At 35.5% G+C, this 20420-nt stretch overlaps 1 protein-coding gene across 7 annotated transcripts in view; it reads right to left on the bottom strand.

The window, feature by feature from the left end:
• LOC108381871 (uncharacterized) overlaps positions 1 to 20420 on the bottom strand; it is a 283017-nt gene that overhangs the window by 23226 nt on the left and 239371 nt on the right. For all 7 annotated transcript variants that reach the window (XM_017638310.1, XM_017638302.1, XM_017638264.1 and 4 more), the window contains one exon: positions 411 to 565. In XM_017638310.1, coding sequence (XP_017493799.1) covers positions 411 to 565 — 155 coding nt within the window. The remainder of the gene's footprint in view (positions 1 to 410; positions 566 to 20420) is intronic.

Below are 20420 nucleotides of genomic sequence, written 5' to 3' on the forward strand. Positions count from 1 at the left end.
TATTTTATTTTATTTTATTTTATTTTATTTTATTTTATTTTATTTTATTTTATTTTATTTTATTTTATTGTATTTTATTTTATTTTATTTTACTTTATTTTAATTAATTTTTAATTGATTTAATTTAATTTAATTTAATTTGATTTAATTTATTCTAGTTTAGTTTAATTTAATTTAATTTAATTCTATTTTGCTTTATTTAATTTTATTTTATTGTATTTTATTTTATTTTATAGTATTTTATTTTATTTTCTCTTTTTTTACTTTGTTATTTATTTTATTTTATCTTTTATTATTTTTTATTTATTTTATTTTATCTTTTTTAATTTAGTTTAATTTTATTTTATTTTTCACTATACAAAACTCTACGCTTAAATACTACATTCAAAATAAACACTTCAGCTACTCACCAATGATGCTAAACGGAAATTTGCCCATCCCACAAAATTTGCCAATAAGTGGTGAATGCTCATCGCGGCCATCGTAAACGGCAAGCCAATCGTAGGGGCAGTGCTCTTTGCCGGAACCAATTGGTCGTATGGGACATGTCATGACATTTTCGCACCTGCAAAAGAAGAGTTTAAACGTAAACATGTATGTACAAAATTACATGCTGGCAAATATAAATAAACGATACCCATATTTATACGCATTAAGGTGGAGTGATGAAACCGTGTTTTCATTATTCGACGGTGTTCGGGCAGAAATTGACTGACATCTGTAAAATACACACAACTGGAGAATTTTTTTATATAGATTTTTCAGAAATCCTCTTCAACCGTAGCCTCTGTGCGAGTTTTTTTTTTCAAACCGAAATGTCACAATTATTTCGGCCGATTATCATTAAATAACGAAAAATGGTTTTATCCTCCACCTTAATGCATGTATGTATGTATGTATATTTGCAAGAAAAGTAGGCGTTAACTGGCACATAAATATGCAAGTTATGTTACCGCATGGACTGCGCCAAAAAATGCTGAAAACAGTTAAGGAAGTTAACGGCAAATAGTTGCTGTGGGTTTACGTATTCAATGTGTGCTTAGAGATACACAAAAAGTTATGGATGCAAGTGTTATGGCTTAAATTAGTACACAAATATGTTTAGTTGAAGATGTTGAAAACGACTTAAGCTATTCCATAGAGCTATTTTTATGAGTAAAAGCATATCCGCTACGAATAATAGTTATCATCTAGCTGTAAATAGCATATGTAATTGTCAAAATTCCTATCAGCCTACCCTGATCGCTTCTGTATCTTTAAATTTAGACATAAATGGCTATCTCGAAGAATAGAATTCAAAAGTAAATGATTAATGTACAGAGTACATAGAATGACACGGTTTGTCTCCTAAACCGAATAGACAAGGGATGGTTGATATTCATTCCAAAAATTCATCATACGCCAGCCCTGTCGGAAGCATCAACAATCAAAAATAATTGAATGCTTCATGTTAATATCTCTTTTATAAAAAAAACTCTTTACCGCTCCGTTGATAATGCAGGGACTGTTAAAGGAAAATTCCCTCATCTACGCCCTGAATATGGATTATCAATTGATTGATCTGTGGAATAAATATATGTGGCGCTAAAGCGAATTTTTAACATTTTACTCAAACAGGTTTTTTAAGCTATAATATCTAGGAAAATGGTTAGATAATAGGAAACTCTAAATGATAAAGTAGTTCATAGAAATACCCATATCTATAACAATCAAATATTTTTTATAGAATTTAGGGTAGGCATTTTCTTGCACTCAGTCCAAATTGACCCATAGTTCAACATCACTCACCCCCCTCCTAAGGTTCCCAGAGTATCAGAAGCTCAAACAGGTGGAGCGTTGTGAATTAGGGCAAGGAACGTTTTTGATTGCTGTCAGGCGTCGAAACTTTGATAGTAATCATAGTGTTTCTGTGGCAAATTAAGACTTACTGAAGTAGTAGAGCTGTACCCAGTAAGCCGGCTGTGTTCCGATGAATTTCTTCACCGAGTTCTAACTAATGTGACAGTTTTTTTTGGCGCTCCTTGACATTTGTATGTCCGAGTACTCTGAGGCAATCCTAACACGGTCTTCCGCACAATTTTTTAGCTTACCCATTAAAACGAGCATGCACTGGTAGAGCCATCGACAGGCTGGCCGCAAACAGAAGATTGCATATCTATTGGCTGCCAGGTGTGCTACTAGTCTAACTCTCGAACTGGCAAACTACATTTTAAGACCATTCCAAAACTTGCATAACAAAATAGGCAATAGTATGTTTAGGCAGTTCAGGGCTGGTTGGTGTCACCAACGTGGACAGATGCATGAAGTGCCGTGAACTGGAAACCATGGAAACCGTAGAGCATCTTTTATGCCGTTGCGCATCACTGCCTGAAATACGACTAAACTGCTTAGGAGTCTATCGATGCGAAGAGGTAAAATACATCTGAAAAGTAGAGCTGAAATCACTACAGACATCATTTGTGATCTCTACTTTAAAGCCTAAATTCCAACTTTAACTGACAGCGCAAGGAATCTATCGGTGCTGAATGCCGGCCAGATTGACCTAACCTCAACTCTTTACGCTTTAAAACCAAGGGAATGATGTACTATGCAACATTTTTTACACGCCCCAGTCTATTTTACAGTCAGTTTAATGGTAGCCCGTAGCCCGCTGTGGTGTAGTGGTAAGCAGTGCGCGCTTTCACTCATCAGCACCTGCGTTCAAGCCCTGGTCAAAGCAACATCGCAAAAAAATATAGAAAAAGTTTTTTTCTTAACAGCGGTCGTCCCTCGGCAGGCAATGGCAAACCTGCGAGTGTATTTCTGCCATGAAAAACAGCTTCTCATAAAAATACAATCGCCGTTCGGAGTCGGCGTAAAACTGTAGGTCCCTCCGCTTTGTGCGACAACATCGAGGAGCACGCCACAAATCGGAGGAGAAGCTCGGCCAAACACTAACATATGTGTAAGCGCCATTCTATTATTATTATTAATGGTAGCCCCATTTTCAACTTCAACTACTAACCCTGCTTTGATATTTTTTTTTTTAGCACAAAGCTGTCCTCATTTCACATGTCGTTCACTTCCTTTCATCATCGAAAGCAGGATGTCATAATTAAATATAATCAATTGCTGTCATGTTGACTTTTACCTATTTACTACAGTAGCATTTTCAATAATAATGAAGCCACCGTTACAAAGTACAAAGCGTTGATATCCTTTCACTCCGATATTTTATGTATAATGCTGATAAAAAACTTTACAGATTTCAATACCGATTAAATAATCAATTGTGGAAAGGGTCAGCAGTTACGTATAGTAGATATCTATGGCAACCTGTGTACTATACATTTCCCCCTTATAGTAGGTTCTTCCTTGTTTTGTTGTTCGAGTTGTTTTTGTCACCAACAACTGCCGGCTGTTATGATTAATTAATAACGGAAAAGGATAATTTTTGTTATTATAAATCATAATGATTGCATAGACGGCGATGTGTTAAATTACATTAAATGAAATGGGAAAAAGGAAGGAAACTGCAGCAGTGTCACGCAAGGGTGAGTAAGAGAGAGAGCGAAAGAGAAAGAGTGAGTTGCCATCGCAATAGCAACAATCACCGGAATATCAAAGCACGAATATCAATGGGAAAATGAATGAGTTCAAAAATAATATTATGATTTTACACAATGTAAGTATATGTATGTATGTGTGTATGTGCATAATGGTACAAGGAAATTTATCGCTGCAACATGGGCGGTGAAATGGGAAAACTAATGGGACTTGGTAATAAATAAAAGAGAAATACACAAATACAGCCAAAGCTAAAAATTGCAGGCATGTTTTTGTGTTGAGAGCAAATAAAATGGCGACTGCTTTAGGTAAATGGGTTTGCGCAATAAAACGAAGGAAGCGCGTTCGATTCCCCTATCCTAGGGTGAAATATTAATGATAGCAGATAGGCGACTTTCACAGACTAAAACGGAACTTTGCCTATATAATTTTTATTAGAACTGAGGAGATTTTTTTAATCGGTACATAAAGGCCGTTCAGGCGTTCAAATATCTGGCAGAAGCGCGGCCCAAATCTGTCAAGTGCATCATTATCATAATTATTAGCAAAATACAAGTGTATGTAAGTTTGTGTACATATATACATACATACACACATATGTATATGTTTAATTATCTCTTCATGAAACTTGTGTGCTCCATAGCGAACGCGTATGCGCGAACTCATCAATTATGCCCTCGAAAAGTTGCCACAAAACTTTTGCCACATCATCGTCGGCATCAATAACTGCTGCAACAACAATGTGCGAGTATTATTTAGTACAAAGAGACGCCATAACGTGGGCAGGAGTGCAATAGCATAGCGGTGCGGTGCGGTGCGGTGGGGTAGAGAAAGCGCAGCCGAAAGTTGGATAGCGATTGCTATTCGAAACTTTTCTGTTATCACAAGGCATTGATCGGACAGCGCCCCGCAGTTGGAGAAAATAAATGAGCGCAAATTATTTCTCTCACTGATTACTTGCTGCTATTATTTATTTTTTTTTTGCTGCTTCTTTTATCGTATGCAAATTTAGATTTTTAAAAGAGAAACTTTTTACGCGCGTTAATTACGTCGAATTTAGTGTAAATGCGAAATTAATTTGTGACGAATTTATCGAGTAATTTACGGGAGCCGTATGAAGGTGCGAAAATTAGGTGATACACTTAAGAAATTAGGAAAAATATCGGAAATAGATTTCAGCCAATAATTTGTTCAGTTTATATACGCATATTATGAGGAGGGTTTTCAAAGGTGTCTGTACGGTATCTAATGTAAGTAAAGACTGCTAAAATAATCGGCCGTATGTTTTTAAATTTGACATCAAACCACGTTCCGTCGATACTGGCTATGATTCTATAAGGGGTAGAAATGCTTTGCGCCGCTAAAATAAAACTATTTGTGGAAAAGATATAGGGAGATTTCAGTATGAAACGAAAAAAACTACTAATAACCACACCTAAGTACAATAATAGAGGTACTAGAAGGCATCACCGCTTTCTCAAACGTCCCAAAATTGTATAGTGCAAAAAGCAGAGTAAATAAGTAGTAATTTGGAACAACATCGCTTCTCCTGTTCCTGTTAATGAATGTCACGTAATCGAAACTAGTTGAAACAATTTTAGGGTTTTAGTTTTACAAAAAATGTTTACAAAAATTTAAAACTATGTAGTTGAAAACAATTCAAATAAAAAATTCTCGCAAAAAAAAATTTTTATTGAATTTTTACTTGAATTTTAATGTAACAAAGTGCAAGTTTCAAGCGGCTAAGAATTCACGTTGATTTTTTAAATTTTTTTCATGACGCTGATAGGCATTCTCTTCCACATAAGTAAAATGTCGTCGAAATTATTGAAAATACACATAATTTCTTAGCTACTTGAAATTTTTATTTAATAGGCAGTAAAAGTGCATACCCAAAATTTTTCTCAAAATTACAAAAATTTTTTTATAACATTCAAAATTTATTTCAGGCAATTTTTTCCGGTGTAATGGTTTTCAATTAGTTTTTTATTTTGTAACATTTATTAACAGGTAACAGGAGAATTCTTTCATTCGAAATTGCTACTTTTTCTGCACCTTGCACTAAAAAGTTGAATATAAACAAACAAAACTTTTAGAAAGTAGCTGCGCTTAAGAATTTAATTATCTTTTAATAAAAAACATTAAAATTCAACAAGAACTGTAGGCTGTAGACATTTTTGAATAGCAAATTTCGTGTTTGCACCACTGTGCCACAGTCATTCGTTCCAGCCCCTGCATTGCAGTGGTGCGCGAATACAGACACAGCAATGGTGCACACCGAGTATTTCAGCGTAGGATCCCTTAACGTGCCTCCGTCGCAGATCATCACCAGCAAAAGCAGTCAACATTATCAGTGCATCCACTGGCTCACATCGCTAATCTGATCATTCATAAGACCCGCAGAACCATCCAGAAATGCATCTACCGGCTCCTACTGATCCTATCACAGTTATATGGAGCCGCCGAACGACCTACAGGTGCATCCACCAGCACTCGCCAACACTCTCACCGCTGTTCGGCGCCAACAAGCGATCAACAAGTGCATTTAGCGGCTCCCACTGTTACCCTTGTAGATGTCTGGAGCCATTTAGAAGTGCATCTATTGGCCTTTACCGATACTCTCAGCTATACTCTCGCCTTGCTACTAATCATCAGACGATTTTCCGGGAGCCTCACCGTCATCGAGAGCCACCGACACCTGTCGCCATCGCTCAACGACTCCTATACCGCCGCTATTGCTCTCGCTATCAGTTTGCTTTCTCCCTCTCTTTTAGTATGTCATGCTGCTTATATACGAAGCCGTAATAAATGTTCGATTCAGTAGTGGAAATGTTCGATTCACTAGTGGAAATGTGCCCACTCCTCGACTCTGGATTGGCTAAGTTTTACCTCAGCTTTCGACAAAACTCGCCTGATAATTAAACCAAAAAAAATAATAATGCAAAAAGCACTTTTTCAATACTTTTTCGATTTCGCACAAATAACCCGACCATTTGACCTAAACTGAAGTGCCTAGACTACTTAAATGCTTTCGTTTTTAATTTTCGTTTTGCTCTTTCATTTAAAATTTGCCACCTTTAGCCCTATATCAGCAGATAGTATTTAAGCAAATATATCACTTTACTTCCAACCCCAAGTGAGTTGCATGTTCTATAAGCTTTCAACCCACATTTGATTGTTTACTTAGAAATGGCGCACCTGCAATAATAATCTTTTACCAGCTTGAGCTCGCTTAGAAAAACAAACCTATTTAAATATTCTTTTCATAACCCTTTTGCATACCTTTAGCGTTCAGCGAAATTTACATAGAACGCGAGAAAATGTATATGAAAAGATTTATTTACTAATAAAAATAAAACTAAAGGAATTCACAAAGCAATAAAAGAGGTGCTTTGAGAAAAAAGAGCGAAAAAAATAGAAAGTAAAGGATGGAATAAATGAAAAAGTGCGAGCAGCAAAGTATTGGTAGCGTTAAAAGTAACGGAATATCTATATAGCAACAACTGAAATAACTGAGAAGAAATAACGCTCTGAAGATATTTGCATACCGGCCAGGCGCTTTGTTTATTTTAATTGGCGCACGTTCAACAATTTGCTGCGAGTAGAACATGGAGAAATACACTGAGTACATCAAAGAAAGAACCCAACATGCATTTCCACTAGCCTCTTCTTTTGCTGTTGCTTTTTTTAAAGTCCTGGGAAGCATTGGAAGGTGATTTCTTTGTTTCATTTTAATCTTTACACTCTGTGGCAAAAGTATACGAATTCGAAAAATTTAATTTTTTACATTTTGTTTGTCTTTGACTGCTTACATGAACCAGCTAGGGAAGAAAATATAAATTTTTAAAATTTTTGCGGCATGAATAAAAGTTTCTCTGAGTTTTTTAACTTTTAATTTTGTCTATATTTTAAAAATTTTTAGAAGCTCAATAGCGCATGCGGAGTAAAACAAGTACCATAGTGACCACAAAATAGTCGCTACTTGTTACAAATTGAAATAATTTCGAGCGCACATATCACTCTTCAAAAGAGGCAAAACTCAAAAGAGAATTGGGTAAATTTTTTACATAAATCAGTTCGTAGGACTTAGCTCCAGTTAATGAAAATATTTTTTCTTCATGTTTACATCCTCTAACTAGAAAATTACTGTACGATCTGTACGAACCACAAGCAATTATATTTTCGTATCTGATCTTTGAGCTGTGCCGCTTTTGAAGAAGGCGTGCGATATGTGCACCGACAGACTGAAGAGGTAAAAATGAACAACTTCCAAACGGAAGTCATATGTCGCCAACCCAAAGATACCACCAGTTCTTTTCACTGTGAAATACTAGCTTCGGGTCTGAAATGAACCTGAGTAAAACAGACTAAGTAAGAAACTCGGATACAAAATACTTTGCTAGGGCTAAGTGCTTAGATAATTAGAATTGTTTGGCTCCTCTACCAAATTATTATTTTCATGAGAATCCTTATCATGACAGAACTGTTGCACTTTCTTTCCACTATTAAGAGAAAGTTTTTTCATCGATTTGGTATTCAACTTCTCAAGAAAAGAACCGCAACGAGTCGAGTAGCTTAAATTGCACTGAATTATTGGGCCTCATGCATAAAAAGTGATGAGCTTAATCTCAGACTCAGTTTTTGCACTGATCAAGTGAGCTCGAGCACAAGGATTTGCACTGAAAATCGCGCCGGAGGTTAAGCTGACTTTTTATGCATGTGACCCATTGTCAGAGCAAAAAGTAAGTAACCTCCCAGCCACAGCGATCAGAGTTAATTTAATATAACACACCTCTATTGGATTACAGGTCCTCACGGATCCAAATAAAATTGTTGAACCTTAAAAGGTCACTTGGCAAAAAGCTATTTAGCAAATAAACATCCATAGGGGGTAGTCCGAGCCTCCGAAATCTGGGCTTGGTTTGAGCTTCCGGTGAAAAGGAGTTTTCTAGCTTTGAAAATATAGAACACTGTTCTGTGATACGCCGGCCAGTTTCGATAGCTTTGTGTACCAGATATGACTATCCGAATTAAAGCTACTAGAGGCTTTTGAAGAGCTTAAAGTTGTATTCAAATGTGTACCTATCATATGCATACGTACATACGTGTTTTCTGATTTATGTTTGTTTCTAATCGTAAAATATTTTTAGAAAGCAATCACATGCCGTGTCTGAATACTTTTTTAATGGAATGTTTCTATAAGCATACTACTTTTTCTAACAAAAATAGCTATGGATACCACACAATCATCACAGTATGAAATAGGTTGCCAGTTGAAAGAGCAAAGTATGACACAGAAATTTATTATTTAATTGTTTATTTTACCTTTTCTGAAGGTTACTAGGATACTGTCATTTGAAAGGACAAAGAAATTTAGCATTTGCTAACACTTTTTTAATTGAAGCTGCATTTATTTGCAATTGTTACCGATGAAATGAGGTTAACATTTTTTTGGGTGCATAGCTGCTTGGTTATTTTATATAAAATATATTTTAAGGTGGTTGTTGGAAAACTTTCGTTGGGTATGTGCGTCGGTTCATATTTAAAAAATAAACCAACTTTTTCGCGTCTAGTACAAACACAGTCTGAGGAATGGAGCTTTTAAGTTTTGAAACTTAGTTTGCCATTCGAGTGCACCATTCTATGTATTTATGCATCAGAAAAATCGTTTCGAATCGTAAAGAATCTATACCAATATGCATTTATATACATACATACGTACTTAATTATTAACCTTGGAAATCTAGAAACTATATTAAAGCCACAATCATTAAATTTTCAAAGCCCCATTGTATGTAGCCTCAAACGCTTTCGCCCGCAAATTAAGTGGTCTTTAGCTTACAATTTTATATTTTATTAACTTCTCAGAATGATTAAAAGTCTCTAGGGACTTATACTCATTCACTGACCTCATTTCGTATAACCGCATCCACTTAAAACTTATTCGCGTATTTGGAAAATCTCAAGTGCAGCACTAATTAAGCGTAGCAGCAATACATATTCAGCAATTACTTGTTACTTGTCAGTGCAATAAGCAGCTGGGGAGTTGTTCCTATTCAGCCGGTAATATCTACCTTCCTACTTACAGTTGCAGTTGTATTGGTGGCTTCTTACTTTCACTTACTTTTTTATGGTGCGGTGGGGCGAGAAAGCTCTTCAAATGCTAGTTTAACTTTCTTTTTTTTTATACGGAGGCCAAAGTAGAGCTTTCATTTTTAAAACTAATTAAACGTTTTTTATTTAATTTAATTTCTCTGCTGGTTACATTTGAGTATGCATATTGAATCCCATTTAAAGCGATTAAAATTCCTTAGAAACAGTTTTGTACCCAATTTTTAAACGACTTCAAAAAAGGAGGCGGTTATCAATTCGTAGGCGAGTCAGACGCACCGTGTATGCCGCCTATTAATCTTTTTCCGAAATATTTTGGTAATAATAAATCTTATAATTCCGTACCAGTACCAGTTTTTTAGGTATGGAGAGTGGTACACCCTAATGTTCATATAAGCGGGAAAGGAGATATCTTTGAAAATCAGGGTTAGGGGTAACTGTGCCTCTTGCTCTATTTCCTCTCATTTTTTATTAAGTTATCAGCAACGAATTATTTATCGCAATAATTGGTAATATCTCTAAGGGATTTCTATTACAAATAGCGTTTATCACTGCATTACTTTTTAGAAGGGTTTCATAAAGNATAAATCTTATAATTCCGTACCAGTACCAGTTTTTTAGGTATGGAGAGTGATACACCTTAATGTCCATATAAGAGGGAAAGGAGATATGTATCTTTGAAAATCAGAGTTAGGGGTAACTGTGCCTCTTGCTCTATTTCCTCTCATTTTTTATTAAGTTATCAGCAACGAATTATTTATCGCAATAATTGGTATTATCTCTAAGGGATTTCTATTACAAATAGCGTATATCACTGCACCACTTTTTAGAAGGGTTTCATAAAATAGTTGCAGGGACACGGTGGAGTCATGGGCAATGAAGTAGCAAATATTCTTGCCAGAAAAGGAGCTGCACAGGGATTCAAAGGCCCAGGACCCTTTATCGGTCTGCCATGGAGCTCCGTTAGGCGAAGCCACTATATCGATTGCTGAGTGGAAGATCGACCTATCTCGGCAGCTAGCTCGAAAACGCTCTATCTCAAAAAACTTTTCAAGAACGCCCTATTTCTGAATTCGTTTCAAAAACGCCCTATCTCAGCTGCCGATTCAAAAACGCCCTATATCAGCACATTTTCAATACATTTTGAAGCGAGATAGGGCGTTTTTGAACCGCATTCTGAGATAAGTTGTTTTTCAATAAAATTCTGAAATAGGGCGTTCTTGAAAAGTTTTTTGAGATAGGGCGTTTTCGAACTGGCTGCCGAGTTAGGTCGATCTTCCACTCAGCAGTCGATATCTGGATGAAGAACGAAGCGCAACATTACTGGCCAATACGGAAGATCACAGAGAGAGAACAAGGAGAACAGAAGAACTCCTTCACCTCAGTAGGTTCGATCACCATACCTAGAAGCACACGGCCTAAATGGCATTCGGCCAAAGGACCTCGCGAGATTTCTTAGCAATACGTGGATCAAAGATGACCGTTAGTTGAATAGAGGTTTGTTCGTGGTAACTAAGTTACCCTTCCAAAGAAAAAAGGTTCTTAGGAAGGAGGTGAAAGCGGAATGAACCAAAAAAGTCGCATATACCATAGAGCGTAACCCAATTTAATATTCCCTTTATTGGGTTGAAGTCGTTTTCGAGCAGTCATTCAAATAAGTATACATACACTCGTGCCTATTAGTTTAAGCTGTGTAGCAGGAATACTAATTTTCGAACCAAGTCTCCCCAACGCATTCCCTTGATACTGCTGGCCACTTTAGTAGGGCGCTTTATGCTTCAAAACAACAAAAAAAGAGCTTTGAAAATAGTACAAATTAAAAGCAGATGAAGTAAAAGTGAGCAAAGTATATCTATGCAAAGACTTAGGGTCGCAGAGAAAAAAGGACTTAAAGGCAATGAAATTGCGAGAGTAACCACACACAAGTATACGAGTATTTAACAGTTCATGTGTCCCTACTTATACGGACACATAAATACAAACATACCAACCAACAAATGAATGCTGTATTTAAGATACAAACTGAAATAAATAAGCACACTTAAAAACAGCAGCTTGGACGTAAATACTTGTAAAGGTGAAATAGCACCGAATGAATGTAAAAAGCCCCTAAGGTACACAGCAGGTATGTATGTGCACAATAAAATACGAGATATAATAGCAACGATAAGCGGAGAAAAAGGTAAAAAAGCTTATAAATAGGTGCAATGAATTTCAGTTTCTGGGGTGAGAGAGAGAGAGCACGCAATGATGGGCGATTTTATTAAATTCAGGCTACTACCTGCAGTGAAGATGGGTAATAAAGACAAATGAATGAATGGACAAGGAAATGTTACAATGGACAAAGGGAAATGAAACATTGATAGTGTGGGAGTGGGAGTGGAAAACGAAGATATGTAAAAAGGAGATACTAAATATGTACACACTTAAATAAGAGAAACAAGGCAAATGAGAATTAATGAATTTGAGTAAGGAAAAGGATATAATAATAGAAGAGTACTTATTGGGCATAAGAGGTAAATTTCAATTTCTGAATGTTGTCTTAACGATTTATTTTCGGGGTCCAGCGTATTGTTTAGCAGAGTTTCCAAAAATGCGCATTTATGTGGTTTCGCTTTTTGAGAAAGGGATTCAAGACTACTCCATCCATCTTCCGACATGTATATTTCTAATAATTGAAAAATACACACATACCTACATACATAGAAATTTCCAATGAAAGATGGTGGTTGGACCGACCTGTCATATTGCCAAAACACTCTGGTCTGCCAACGACATGGAACGTACTAAGTCCCTGTTTAATATATGGAAGTAGGACATGCATATAGTAAATGGAGCTTTTCCTGGACATTTTCTGATTGGATTGCATGCAGCTAGTCTAAGCGCTCTCTGAAACCACTATCGCAGAAGCTGAATGGATGAGGACGAAGAAGAAACAATCCAAACTACTATATGCTACTGTAGGGCTCTATCAAAACGGAGAGCAAAAAATCTTGGCAGTTATTTCTTCATTGATCTCAAAAACCTTAAAGCGATGGATGTTCGAAACCTGTTCACGTGGTTGCCAAGTAGCAATTGGTTTATAAGAGAACCGCATGCGGTATCACAATGGAACCCTGAGTCCAAGTGTGTCCACATAGGACTGTCGCCCAACTTAACCCAACCAAGCTTCTTTGCGATATTCAGACTGAGTAAGATGAATACTTTACCACAAACGCTTGACCCAGAGGCATGAGCCTAGAATGTTTTACAGGTTTTCTGCTCTCAGCCTGCGATTAGGAGCCTCAGTACATTCATCAAGATTTTATGTGTGAGTAAATTGTTTTGCCTTTTTTATAAACTAAATGATTTGTCTAGAAAGCTTTTTGTTGCTTTTAGAAGAAAGTGTTATTTTAATCACCCTTTACATGAAGTGTTTACAAGAACATGGCAACAGTAACTTGTAAGTAAACATATCACACAGAAAGACTTGCCCACATACACACATATACATACATACATTCAACAGCATTTGTAAATTATTGAAGGGCCAACGTCGTGGGACTAATTTAATAAAATGCCAAAGCAACAAAGATCGACTGACAGAATTCCAAATGAAATTTTTGCCTAATAGCAACTATAACAGCAATAACACTAAACCAAAGGTAGAGGTAAACAGAGCCGAAGAAAACGATAAATTGAGTTGTGGGAAGATGATTGGAGAAAAAGAAAAAGATTTCGAGCAAGACTTTGAGCAGCTGCATGCAAGAATAGATAGAACTAATGGCCTGCCATTTAAGGCAATAGATATACATACTATGTATGTAAATCGAAGGCAAGAGTTTGGTCTACTCGAGGTTGTACAGAGTGAGCCAAGCTTGCTTTGTTGTACGAACAATGTAGGTACCCTTACAACGCATAGGCGAAATGCAAAATGGAAATTACAACATCGATACAAATGATACGCAGCTGGCAGGAAAGAACGCCAGGCGACAGAAGTAGCAGCAGTTACAGAAAAGCCGGACAAAAAGATAGACAGCTGGGAGAAAAGCAGATGAAGCAGACAGACAAAGTGAAAAATATGTACAAATATGTAAATGCTTGTATGTAAATGGAGAGCTCAGCAGAAGCGGTGTAGGAGCGCTATTTTCAGACGTACATATACAGTGGCGTGAAAATAAATAGGAATGCGACATTTTAATAAGTTGTAGCTATTTTTCTTTTGCTCAATCACTGGTTACTATTTTTTTTTATAAAAGTAGATTGCAGTAGATGCATTTCAAATTTTGTACAAAAATCAGGAAAATTCGACAAATTTTCATCAAATTTAAATGTTTTTAATAAACATTTTTGGAAAAAATGTGGTATGGAATTTTATATAAATTTTTATTTTATATTAAATTTTTCATACAAATATGTATGTATGTTCGAAAATTTTTTTATGCGAAGAAAACTGCACAACACCGTTAGCAAAAAATAAAAATGCGAAAAATAAATGGTAAGTCCTAGCTACCCCAAACTTGCAATTTATAATAGATTTAATTGTGTAAAAAACTGTATATTTAGATTTTTCCCCAATTCTGAATAAAAAGTTTAAAATTTTTATGAACATTTGTTGAAATTTGTCTAATTTTTGTAAATCTTTTACAAAGTTTTATAAAATAAACAATAATGCCCTTGTGAATAAGAAATAAAGTAGGTTTAAAGAGCTTTATGAAATAACGTTTGCATACATTTTTCATTTAGTAAGCCTTTTTAAAGTCACTTAATTTTTTATGCATAAGGCTATAAATACACTAAAGAAAAATAGTAAAACTTTATAAAAACGCCGCGAATCTAATTGTTTGCCCGTCACCGTCTATCGTTGTAGAGCTAGCTATACTTTTTACGAATATAGCTATTCGGTTACAAAAGAACGAACACAAAAAGAGTAAAGGGGCAGTCAACGGGTTAAAGATAGCATGCAGTTGCACATAAACTATTTACCGTTGGAGTTTGCACAAAAATATTTCCACCAACACGCATATTTTCTTGTTGTTTTAAAGATTCCTAGGTTGGTTGACTCACTGGCCCTTTCGTTTTTAATTTCATACATACATATACATATAGCAGGTATGCAAAGCAGTCGCTGAGTCGCGAAGAGAGAGCGATGGAGTGAGGATCGAATACCCTCTGAAGTTATACATTCTAGCTGACCTTAAGTCTGCGCACTTTCTTTTTTATTTCTTTCTCTTTTTTTTCGAGTATTTTGCATAGAAATTATGTGATGCCTGGCAAAAGCGTACTTTGCTCGTACTTTGTGCTGTGATTCAATAATTTGTTGCTTGTAGAATGGTACAAATTCAAAGGATACTAGTCGTAGCAGACAAGTCACGCGCCACTGGCGACACTGCAAAAGCCAATCATAATGATTATTGAAGCGTAAAAGTGAATTAATGGGAAACCTAAAGGAATGAAAAATGAAGGGAAGTTCAGAAGGGAAATGAAATGTGGCAAAATGAGCAACAATTATTAATATGAAAATATGATACAAAGAAATTGGTGATTTTTTTTCTTTTGTAGTTCGAATTTTTACGTCTAACTGGCTCACAAAAATAGTAGTGTTAAAATGCAATAGCTCGCACACTGATCAAATTTAGTTTTAGAAAATTAAAAAAAATAGCAAAAATGTTTCGGAATTCGATAGAGGTGCACCATAGTCTGAGAATTTATGTTTTAGATGATTGGTCTTTACTATCACCAATTTATTTAGGGTGATCAGAAAATTTCAAAGAAGAAGCTTTATGCTTTCTGAAGGGCTTGTGACGGATCGATCTCTGCTAGCACACCCCCTAAATTAGCTCCGGTATTGTTTGGAATAGGTACCGGGGCATAAAGCCGCACTGGGTAACTTGCACGGCAGGAATAAGAGATGGGCGGAAGAATTAACTCATAGAGTACTAAACACATCTCGTACATCTGGCTTGGGCTGGATAATGAGAGCTTCAGGGATTTTTTTTCTCTTTCGGAACACTCCCAAACTGGGTCTGGTGTGAGGGTCATCACTCACTGTCTACAAACTCAAAATACGTAGAAAAGTTTTTCGTTTCAGTGGCAAGCGCAAGGAACATGAAAAAACTCTGTGACCAAAATCAGAACTGAAAAGAGCGAGGGACCTCCGAATGCTGTGCAGACTTCTGCAGGATGTGCAGAGACAAGGATAAGGCTGAATTAGTAAGACATTTACTTTGGGAATTCTCAGCACTGGGAAGGAGTATGCTAAGGTGTGTGGAACCTTTGCAGACCTGTGCGATTTAGCGGGCATAAATATAAGGCGATTGGTTAAATTTGTCAACTGGTTTATATAAGATATGGGGGTTGTTCAGATCAGAACCTATTCTAGTGTTTGATTTTTCGTGATCTTACGACATATTTTCGAGCCCTTCTTCGTGTTTAATTTTGCGGTTACTTTGGAAAGTTTTCGTGATCTATTGAGATTTCTTGTGGGACTCTCGGAATTATTTCAGGACTTTGCAGGATTCGTTTTCTTTTTAGATTTTTTGGAAGTTTCCAAGGCTTTATCTGGATTATTCGTTATCGTTCAAGATTTTGTTTGTACTTTTTGAGAGGCTTATTGCTTCACTTTTTGGAATATATCGGTATTGTTCCGAACCTTTTTTCGTATTTTATTTTTCGCTGGCTTTTTTCTAATTTTCGTATTTTTTTAAGTATTTTTGCGACGTTTCGAGATTTTTAGCGATAAGATCGTTTCATTGTTCGTAATTTTTTCAAGATCTTTCGATATTTTCACGGAACACTTTTTACGCCGGTTTAATTTTCTTGGTATTTTGCGAAATCATTCGTCTTTTATTTTCGGGATTTTCAGGAACCTCTTTCGAGGGCCCTTTCTTCGTGTTTTACTTTCTGGGAGCGTTTGAGACTTTTCGCCAGTCAGTAATCGAAGAACTTTTTGCTTTTTTTTGGTGTCTATCGAGATTCTTTTTGAGGATTATCCGAGTTTTTTGGAACTTTTGATGATTGTTTGTGAACTTGTCGACATTTTTTAAATATATTCGTGCCGTTCAGAATTTTATTGGTTTTTACGAGACTTTTAATGTTTTGTTCCTGCAAATTTTTTTTTAAGTTTTGGGGATTTTACTGGTACATTTCGTTATTTTTTTGCAACTTTTCCGGAATCTATTTTTCGGCACCTTTGAGAATTTTTGCAGGAAATATTTGTGGCGTTTACGGGACTTTTTGAAAATTTTCGGGAGTTTTCGTTGACTTTCACGTAAAAATAAAAAAATGTTTGAACCTTAATTTCGGCTATTCGGCGCACAAAATATTTCAGGCGAATTTTCTCTTAGTAACAAGCCAAAATAAACTTTTTTTGCTTTTTACAAAACTAAAAAATTCAAATGAGAATTCCACCGTTTTTAATTAATTTTTTTTTTTAATCGCGAAATGTGAAACTAATTGAGGATCTCATTTTGCCAAAAATTTAGCTGCATTTCATTTCTACGCGAAGTTTGCGATTTCATTTTAATAATAGCGTCGAAGTGCCTCAAAACTTTTGCCCGAAATGAAAACTTACATTTTGTGTGATTACATTTACATTTATATGTATTTATTAAAATAAAATAAAAACACATATGGGTGTTTCCAGCGGAAGGTCCACCACGACAAAAAAAATAAAAGTTTTATATCTAACGTATTTACGGGCCGATTTGTCTGCTTTTTAAAATATATACTGGCTATGTAAGTAGAATCATCTTTGCATAAAATGGTCTTCCTAGGTGGTGCCAAGGTCGAGATATTTCGAAAAACCGTATTTATGGTCCGATTTGGTTCGAATTTGGCGTATGTGGTTGAAACATAATAAATCATAGATTTCTAATAAATTGACCCTGAATTGGCGCTGAAGTCAAAATATAAAGTATATTCTACATAAAATACATGTTTTATTTGCGTTAAAAATTCATTTAAAAGCAATATTAACAAAAATATAACGATGGAAATTTATGTCACGTGACGCCACGTCACGTCACGTTTCACACTTGGGGTTGTAAAAGAGAATTGAAACAATTTGCATTAATTCAAAAAACTCTAAAAACAACTAGAATTGCTCCAAATCATATTAAAATAAGTTTCATGAAAATAGCCATCCACAATTCGCAGAGTTTTGCGATTTTGTAAGAAAAGAAAAAATCAACTTCCATTTTTTGTCACGTAACGACACTCTCTTTAAATGCTTATATTTCAGGACCAAGCAGTTCGATTGATTTCATTTTTCGGTTAAATATAGAGCTAATTATGTGCTATACAATGGCCCAAAAAAGTTAAAGAAAACAAATGGTATTCCTTTTTTGTATCACATTGAAATCGTACGACTGTCACGTGCGCCACCATGGGAATGCCCATATATGAAATATTTTACTGCACTTTCTATATTTACTTTCGTCTAAATTTTGTTGACCTTCATAACTCTTATTTCATTTTCATTAGATTTCATATAAATTTCTATGCAATTTCGTATAAGCATTTAAATTTTCTGCTTCCTAACTTTTATTTGTATTTAATATTTACGTGCAATATTTATTTTTCAGTATTTACCAAATATCGAGAAACTTGTAAAGCAAACAAACACAAGTAGGTAAGCAAATAAATACGAAAATATTCATAAAATGAAGTTTTCGGCCACAAAAAACGAGCAAGGAGAGCAGCATACGCGTACATACATATGTACATTTGTAAACATGTGCAAGTATACGAATGTATGCACGTTTATTTGTATGTAGCACTATGCGCATATGGCAACGTATTAGAAAAATAAGTTTTTTAATATTTTCCAATTGACTTTGGTGAATTTTCGTTGCCAACATTAGCAGCGCAGCTTTGCTTTAGTACCCTTTTTTTATGGTTTTTCGTAGTTTGTTTCCTAACATTTTCGATAGGAACGAAAGCAAAGCCCCTGCTGCTGATTTCGATACTCACTCATTTCGTGGCATTGCATCAGTGAAAATTGTGCGAATTTTATGCGAAACTTTTGCATGGCATTTACTATATGTATGTATTAGTAGAAGGGAGTTGTGTTGGCGGCATCTACATAGTATAGTAATCGGATTTTTAGTGTTGCTTTTGTTGTTGCAGATGACGGAAAAAGTTTGCCATAGCCAACTGTTATTCAGCTGCTTCTGCCTGTGCGCTATGCATTTGCTTCACTTCCGCCACTTTCAGCGCTTCCCACTTACATACTCTCTCTTTCCATTATCCTTTGCTTTTCTCTCTTACGCCAACAATATAAACAAACTTTTCTTCCGCCATTTATTATCAATGAGTTATATTACTGTATCATGATATGGCCAAAAGTATAATAAAACTTTTTATGTTACTATTTCGCATCTCATTATGGCTCTATCGATGCTCTGCTGCTCATGCCAGAATCAGAATGTGCCGTGCGCTCGCTGCCTGCAACTCTTCTTCCCCACTCTGCACTGCATTCAAATTGAGTCGTTCGAATACTTTTGGTTTATAATTCTCACTTCTCACTTAACTTCTGGAAAGCGAAAACCAAAAAAAACAAAAACAGGTTTTGCAAAAATTTCTACGCTGCAAGTACAGAGTATAGCATATCTTTGGAAGCGTGACATGTTGCGCGCCAATATTTCTCAGTTCGGCTGAAACAATTGCAATTTCGTCTTTATATTTATTTGATTTGTTGGCGCCGATTTCGTGTGAATTTTTATTGAGTGTTTGGCAGCGAAATCAATGGCATGTGAATGCATTGCTGAATAAGTGCGAATGTGAAAATGTATGTGAATTTGCCTACATGTGTGTGCGTGTGTGCGCATTGAATGTGCAAATGAAGCAGCTGATTGTAGAATTGCTTAAACTATTGAAAAGTTGAAGCAGAAGTTTCGGCAGCCATATCTGGAAAATTAATGAAGGAGTTACATACATATGTAGAAGTGTGTTAATATGCAGAAGGCATTAAATTGCTGCAGAGATTAATGGGCATACAGTTTGTTCCGAAGTCGAATCACTTTTGTTTGAAAGTTTTAAATACTAAATTATATGAGATAACAGACCACGATGCCTGTATTGTATTTTGCCTAAAAGTATGCAGTAATTAATTCTTCTTTCTTGAGGAAAAAATGCTGGAAAAGCTCAGAGCAATCTGAGATAAAAATTTTAAAATTACTAATATCAGTAAGGAAGTACTGGAAAATGCGAGGAGCTACGGATTCCGGCAATAATAGTCTTTGCAACATTATATAAGTGGCTTATTTTCTTTCACCGAAGTAACACTGTATTCCATTCGGTCCTTTTAAGTATGCAACCGTTCTGGCAATCAGTCTTGACACTAATCGATTGATCTTTCAATCAATTAGTTAATTCGATTGAATTTAATCCGATTACAGTTAATCATGATTTATTTTAATCTGATTAAACAGATCGTAATCGTAACCCCGATTAAAAAAATTAATTTTAATTAAGCCTTAATTTGATGCAGTAGGTTTGGTGATAAATTAATTTACGCTGGAACTTTCCTGTGCACACAAGGCCAGTTAATCGGGTATGGCTAAGTCGGTTTTCCTCACAAATCTATTCCAATATACGTTATGTAAACAAGGTTTTAATATCCCTCTGCACATATGTATTACTAATAAAAATAATTATAATTTTTTTTACATGTTATGTGTTTTTATAAGCGTGAAACACAAACGAATAACTATAACTCTTGTTTGGTTTCGAATTCGGATAAACTAGAGCACTTAATCGGATTTTATTTTTAATTGGATTAA

This window comes from Rhagoletis zephyria, unplaced genomic scaffold (assembly GCF_001687245.7).
Source record: "Rhagoletis zephyria isolate East Lansing unplaced genomic scaffold, Rhagoletis_zephyria_1.1 Rzeph_scaffold_00142, whole genome shotgun sequence".
Classification (NCBI taxonomy): domain Eukaryota; kingdom Metazoa; phylum Arthropoda; class Insecta; order Diptera; family Tephritidae; genus Rhagoletis; species Rhagoletis zephyria.